We start from the raw sequence: 7,433 nt of genomic DNA, 5'->3' as shown, positions 1-7,433 counted from the left end.
ATTATAATAAACCCTGGTCACAGTACGGCGCGATCCCCACAGTTGATATACTTAATAAAACCTCCAAAATCCGTGGATAATTTAATACAGCGCCTGTTTATGGTTGTTTAACCATGGTAACGGCACTAGGTTATATGTTTAGTATCATGTAGGGAGTCCAAATATTGGGTGATTTTGACATTAAATTAATATATGAAACCACATGCTGATCTTTACCTCCGCTAACATTGTGACGAAAATTGTCCATGAATAAGGAATTTTTCACCCAAAATCCCGGTTTTACTGTTCTGGTCCATGATAATTTTTTAATTTAGTGCAAATATGGTGTGTGTGTATGTGAGAGTGCATTTCTGACTGCAAGCATGATGTTCCCGCTGCGACAAATGCTCTTAGATTTGTAGTAGTGGCAGTAAGGCGTGTAAGATTTAAATTATATTTATTGATAATATGTATTTTTTTTAAAACTTTCATTTTTTTTTAAATAATCTAAGCTTTGAATAACTTATTGTAGAATTATTTTCAAAAGGTCAAAGAAAATAAGTGACATTATATTAAGTACACCAATTCTTATAGTAAGATGATCAAAGCTGCGTTATTTATGAAGGGACCTCTTTACAAAATCTGTACCTTTTGCACATTAATTGGTTTATGTAGACGTACTTATAGAAAACCTTTGTCGTCCTCGTCACCGGTCGGCAGAATCCCTTAAATCATCAGTCAAAACATGCCAATATCAATTCAGACAAGAGCTTGTTTACCGATTTAAAGCTTACAGTAATTCACTTTTTTGACAGTAGCGTATGCATGCAAATTAAATAAATTGTCACAGGTCGACATCGAAATATTTATTCGCTGCGTAGCGCGGTAACCATGAGAAAACACTTTTTTTCCTCGTGGGAACTAATCATATAAGCCTGGTTAAAGGATGTAAACAGTTGTTTGTTGCAACAAATGTATTATTGTGGTTGCGCCACGGCGCTAATGTCGAGCTCTTCGCGCGACAGCCGGCGCGGTGTCGCAACCCGCCGGAGAGATCCGCGCCTCTCGCAACCCGCGCTCGCCGCCACTCCTCTTGGTTATGGCTCTTCAATTTATTTACTTACAATAACATTTTGCTAAATAGTATACAAGCTGTTACAATATATTATAATAACAAGCAAGTGGGTCATCTGGTGGTCGATGAGTACAGCCGTCAATACATACACAATGCTGGAGATACCGTGGATAATTTGTCGACCTTTGCGCCAAGGAAAGGTGAATGGAAAAGGAGGCTATTGAAACTTTATTACGTCTCGTAACTACTAGATGTATTAAATGCAACAGACAGTTAGTTACTTAAATTTCTGAGTTGACCTGGCTAACTATTGTACGTACACCATACAATGCGGTGTAACGAGACTTTCCACAATTAACCTAAATAATGAATTATAGCGAATGGAGTCACCTTTGACCCTCTATAATACAAAAGTTAAAGTACTTTCTCAAAAATTTGCATACACAACTGATTTAGTACCAACTTACAGATATAGCTTGCGTCTCTACAGCATGCTGAAAACAGTGTGAACCAACGCAAAGTGTAAGATGTATGTGATGTGTACTATTGAGGGTTCGCAACGAGGTGCCTCGTCGATATAAGTATCGACAAAAGTAGTAATTGATTAAATTGTTTTTCCGGACTGCATCGGTGACGTAGTTGTAATTGTACACGTTACAAATATAACTATCGCGCTGAAGTCTTGGTTTCGAACTCCGGGTCAGGTCTATGACTGGGTTATTACAACTTAAAAATTACTCAGTCGCATTTCGGAGTCAGGAAGTTGACAGTGATACCCCCGGGCCTCGGAAAGCACGTAAAGTTGGTCCTGCGCCTAACCTCTCTCCGGTATTGTCGTATTGCCGTCTCACCGGACTATGACAGTGAAGGAACAGAGAGTGCACCTGTGTGTTGCGCACACATTTGGGCACTATAATATATCCTGCGTACTAGGTTGATCTCCGTTGAGATTGGCCGCCGTGGCAGAAGTTCGGTTAGGAAGGAATCAAATCAATCAACTAAATTGTATTTTAGTATTGGGTCGGACATTGTAGTTTTGTTATTTTATTTCACCTTAAACATGCTCTCTACTTTGAAATTGTCATCACTCTTCAGTCCTAATGCGGATAAGTCTCCGCGCGATGAGCCTTCAAACAGCGCGCGCACTATTACTTAATGAGACGAACTTCTAACACGAATCGTTCCGAGAAGTCGTCTTTAAGTGGTACAGGTTCGGTCATTAATCATCCTCGTCGTGCCGAGTTTCGAGTATTTCGTAATGCACAATAATTTTGCAATTGTGTGTACTGCTTTAAAATTAATTAATTTTCATCTCCAAGTACTGGACATTGACCTTTATTACTTAAGAGTTGGTTTATAAACCTGCCATTGAGCCGATGTTATTTCGGGACACTTATATTATGGTAAATTAAAATAAGTGAAATAATTTGCAGTGCTGTTGTTTAAAAGAGATCACTCCTAGACCGCGTTAGATCATGCATACACGTTGTTGGGCGAATTGATGACACGTTGCTGACGAATAAAAATAGATTTAATCAGTCAGTAATAAAATGAATTATTTAATTGTTGATTTTAGTATTAATATTGGATGTCTGTAACAAGAATAATGAACACAGAGAGCGGTGCGATGCGACGGCGTGCAGCTGCGCTGGCGCTGGGGATGCCACATTCCTTGCGAAATACCAGACAGGAAACAACATCGCCGACTATAATAACACTAGACCTCTAAAAAAGGTCGTATAATTAAGCGACCGCTCGCCGCACAATATTCATATTCATAATTGTTCGACAGACATACCTATAAATAAATATCTGTGCCTATTCTAAAAATAAAAGTGCTAGAGTCGTGTCAATGTGAAAATATAGTAAGCTAACTGGTCTATGATCACTGCGTAGTCAGTGATATTTATTTATTATAACCGTAACAATTCCAGTACCAAAGCAATGTTATACAGACAAATAAGCTATTAATTTTAACAATTATTGGTTCCAATACGCCCACGATAGTAACGCATCCTTAAGCGCGTGCACGGTAGGCAGCGCCGCGTGTGCGGCCGCTGGCATGCTCCGCTGCAGCGCGGACGCACCCCCGGCAGGTGTACCAACCCGCGCCACTCTCCCAACATCAACTTGACGAGCGATAGATCCCTCCCAAATTCCCGCCTGCAGTGTTCAACCATGCTATCACGAATACATAACGTAGTGGTGCACAAATATTGCTTATAATACACATAGAAAGCCAGTAAATTTATTTTGTATTTTCTCCACCATAAGTCTATATTTTGTCTTATGAGGATACCATATTATAATGTTCTCATTAAATAGAATTTTGATTGGTAAAGTGCTAAAAATATTATTGTAATGTCCGAAGATAAACCCAAAAAAGATGTTTTACAAATGAAAATAATATGATTACGAACCATAAGCTAAATTTATCCCTTAGAGCGCACACGCGGTATGATAAAAGGACATTAAAATTAGTATTCAGTCAGGCATCACTAAACACGGGCAGGGTCCTCACGAGACGTGCTCTACACTTGAAGCTACTGCTAGTTAGTCACACAGATTTGTTTCGATACAGGGATCGACCCCGCTGTATATAATTTCGTAATTAACTCATCTCTCATTAGATGCAATAAAAACATTGTAGATATTGCCGGTCGTCGTGCACTATCACGTCTGAGGTCGGTCGGTGCATCCTTTCTAACCGCCTCGTCGCGGGTACAGTACCGAGCCTGTGACCGACGCGCACTACACGGATGAGTACACACTACACAGCCCGAAATACAGGCTTTACGTAATGGAGTGAAAGTAATATGCACAAATGATTCTAAAATACACATTATAGTTTAGAAATACCCATTGCTATTGAGCACACCAGCGTCCGTGTGTTCGCTTTACTCATCTGTTACTGCTTCACACACACTCGTACAAATGCTAAAAGTATTACAATATATGACCCCACGAGCATACGCTTTTTATGAGACAGTATCCATCACAGCGACATCGTGCCCAAACACATAGTAATAATCATGCCCAGCCTCGCGTTACCCCTTGTGAGGGATAAACAGGAGCATCAATTAATACTTCACAACATATTTTCTACTTCTCTACTGATTTTAAAACTATCCTGTCTGGTATATACAATGCGCGTATTTGCGTATTTTTAATCATATTCTCGATTGGGTAATCGAATCCGCGACCTTTCGTTGCATAGAGCAGATTATTATATTAACTTTAAGTATTATAACTTTAAGGGCATATATAACAAGGGAGATCTGCCATGGAAAACAAAATCGGGTCTTAAAGCTGTAGCTTTACGGAACAGTGTAGCTCGCTGCTCGTCGAAAACTCGGCACATTACCTTCTGAGCTCTCAGTTCAACCGAGGTGCACTCGCGCGGTTCACTTCTTACATAAGTTTGTTGTGACTCGCATACGTAACGCCGCCTCGCTTTGTCTCCATACATCGATGAACTAACAAAGTTTTAAAGAATTCCTGTAAAAAACATTAATTGCAAAATAGTTGTCTGTTCGATGCAGAGTCTTAGGATCGAAAGTAATGATGATTACAGCTGCAAGCTCGGGAAACTTGTAACTTTGAATGTCGTCCCCAAAAGTATTTTGAATTTAAAATGGTTAATCCAACCACCAAAGACAGTTCTAGATATATTTTTGCGGTTTTATGACTGACCAGAAAATAACTACCATGAATTATTATTATTATTGAAAGTTCCATCTCTGCAGCATACACAAGCTGTGACTCCGAAAGAAGCCGTGGGTTCGATCCCCAAAACGAACAACACATGTCTAAATGTTTTTATTTAAAAAATCTAATTTTATGTGCCTGTTACTTTGGAATTACATTGCAAAAGCTCATTTGAGACAAAAATGAGGTTGGGTAAACTGTAGATAGTATTTTAAAATTGTCTTGTCCGTCTCTTTGGATAAAGGCGTTAGCATCACTGTATAGTGACGTCACTGTGTGTTGCGTCGCTGTGAGCGCGCCGGTGCCGCAGAGTCCCGCGTCCCATCCCGTCCCGCCGCCGTATCTCCGACCCTCGCTGAGCGCAGTATTCCTGTTGCAGAGCCGCAACACGGCGCTGGCGGGCGCGACGGAGGCTCCCACCCCCCCGTCCCGCAGGCCGCGGCCGCACGCGCGCCTCGACGCCACCACCTACCGTCCCCACCTGCGCCCCGGCACCGGCCCGCTGCAGGCACTCGCCGACCAATCCAGCGACCACTCCGCGCTGCACCGCCGCGCCGACACCTACACCCCGGCCCCGCAACAACTACTCACCGTCCAGGGAGACACCAAGGATGACCAAGAAGATTCGTCCGAACAGAATGACGAACAAGGCGAGTTGGCTGAAGAGAAGGATGAACAAGTAAAGCAGCAGGCGACAGAGCCCACCCCTAGCCATGAGATACAACACCTTCCGCTGAGTCTGAGCGACTCACAGACTGTAGTAACGTCGGAATATTATACGCAACAGCAAGCCCATCAGAAGGCGTCACAGCAAGCGCCACAGCAAACGCATCAACTAGCGTTGCAGCAAACCTATCAGCAACAGTTACAGCAAACCCCTCAGCTAGCGTATCAACAAAATCAGCAGCAAGCTTATGACCAGCAAAGACAGAAGCAGCAAGAACCGCACCCAAGTGTGGAGGTGCAACCGCCCGAGTTGCTCGTGCTGCAGTACTTCCCATCAGAACCGGAGTACTACCCACAGGCACGCCAGCTTGCGCAGCAAATGTACTTCCCACAGCATCATCAGCAGCTACAGCATCAACAGCAGCTACAGCATCCACAGCAGCTACAGCATCAACAGCAGCTACAGCATCCACAGCAGCTACAGCATCAACAGGAGCTACAGCATCAACAGCAGCTACAGCAGCTACAGCAACAACAACGGCAGCAACAGCAGCAGCAACAGCAGCATTCGCAGCAACCCGGTCCCTTTCAGTATCGGCTAGTGCCATTCGACCGAGGGTTCGCGTACTGAGCGGCCATAGTTTCACGACAGACTGCGCTGGGTTCGTGCTTGCCTAAACTCACTACACATACCTACATTTCATTAACCATGTTCATTCCTGTCAGTCATCTCCTTTAAACAGTTCATACGGCCGAAGGCCGATGTGACTGCGTCAAGATAATGGATATATATAGCTTAGTGAATAAGTTCAATCGGTGTTAGTTTATATTTTTATTTAGAGATTTAAAATCGCGAGTTTTGTCAACACTTTGAAATATGGAATTTTGCAAATTAAGAAATTACAGGGGTACTAGCGTTACGAAAGCCCCTATGAACATTATAATGCACCAGCAGCTAGTGCAGAGGTTGTCGCTACAGTGACCGTCGCCTCTCACTCGCAGTGCCATCTCCACGTATGCTGCATACATGCAACATCACTAAGAAAATACTTTACACAATGACACTATTGTCGAACGTAGACCATTTTTTGTCGGTGGCCGGTTACTATTTGGTAACAGGCAAATTATTTAGCTACCGTTACCGGCTATTGCTGTTGCACCACTTATCGTGTGTGCATTACAAAGAAAGCAAGTACATCTGATGTGACTTTCTGCCATACATGTTCAGAACAAGCCCGTCATACGAACAAGACATATAATTTTTTTTGCAAAAGCGATTTCCGTGCGTCACCCTTCAGTGTGGAGAATGAATAATGTGGTAAACAGTAATGCGCAACAACTATTAATGGTCATAACATTTCACGAGTTGAGTGTGAACAATAATCCATTTGCCAAAACATTCGCTAATTATAATGTGTTGTGTTGAGAGATTTCACACGGCGCACAATTAGCCGCAGTGTCGCAAGCGCTGCGGTGCGCGGCGCGTCCTCGCGGGCCCGCGCGCCTCTCACTCCACTCGCTTCGACGCGTCCTGTCCTCGACTCTTCACATGCAGATCATAGCGCACATACAACATTGCCCACACAATGTGTTCAAAAAGACACACAATACATTGTACCGGGATAGGTAATATTTTTCAATTTTCCATATTTGAAATTGACGACAATGCGTGTAATAATGGTATGCGGTTACTGGTATCGGTTTATGGTAGGCAGTAGTCAAGTCAAATGGAGTTTATATTCTCCGCGGGTTTGTTGGTACCTCACCCTGGTGTTCGTTTTGCCACTTCAGTTCCAGTAGTGTTATGTAGTGATGTAGCGAGTTGAAGGCAGTAGTCCCAGCGCGGCCACAACCAGAGCCAGTAGTTACCACTAGTGTTTAAGTGTTCGTTTTGGTGCCACCAATTATGCATGTTACATTACTTTTAGACATTTTTGCAAGTTCTGTACCCGCTTACATATCACACTAGCTGCGATATGACAGATGTACCGGAGAGCACACTTTG

At 42.8% G+C, this 7,433-nt stretch overlaps 1 protein-coding gene across 1 annotated transcript; it reads left to right on the top strand.

Moving 5' to 3' along the window:
- Positions 1–5,006: 5,006 nt before the first annotated feature.
- On the top strand, positions 5,007–6,059 carry LOC119193136 (bromodomain-containing protein DDB_G0280777-like; the record flags this gene model as incomplete). Its single annotated transcript, XM_037446790.1, has 1 exon — positions 5,007–6,059. A coding segment is annotated over one exon (1,053 nt), but the record flags the coding sequence as incomplete, so codon positions are not given.
- Positions 6,060–7,433: the final 1,374 nt, after the last annotated feature.

The sequence above is a fragment of the Manduca sexta genome, unplaced genomic scaffold, assembly GCF_014839805.1.
Source record: "Manduca sexta isolate Smith_Timp_Sample1 unplaced genomic scaffold, JHU_Msex_v1.0 HiC_scaffold_3644, whole genome shotgun sequence".
Lineage (NCBI taxonomy): Eukaryota > Metazoa > Arthropoda > Insecta > Lepidoptera > Sphingidae > Manduca > Manduca sexta.
The sequence above is the reverse complement of the archived record's forward strand: the minus strand, read 5'-3'. Positions and strand labels throughout refer to the sequence as shown.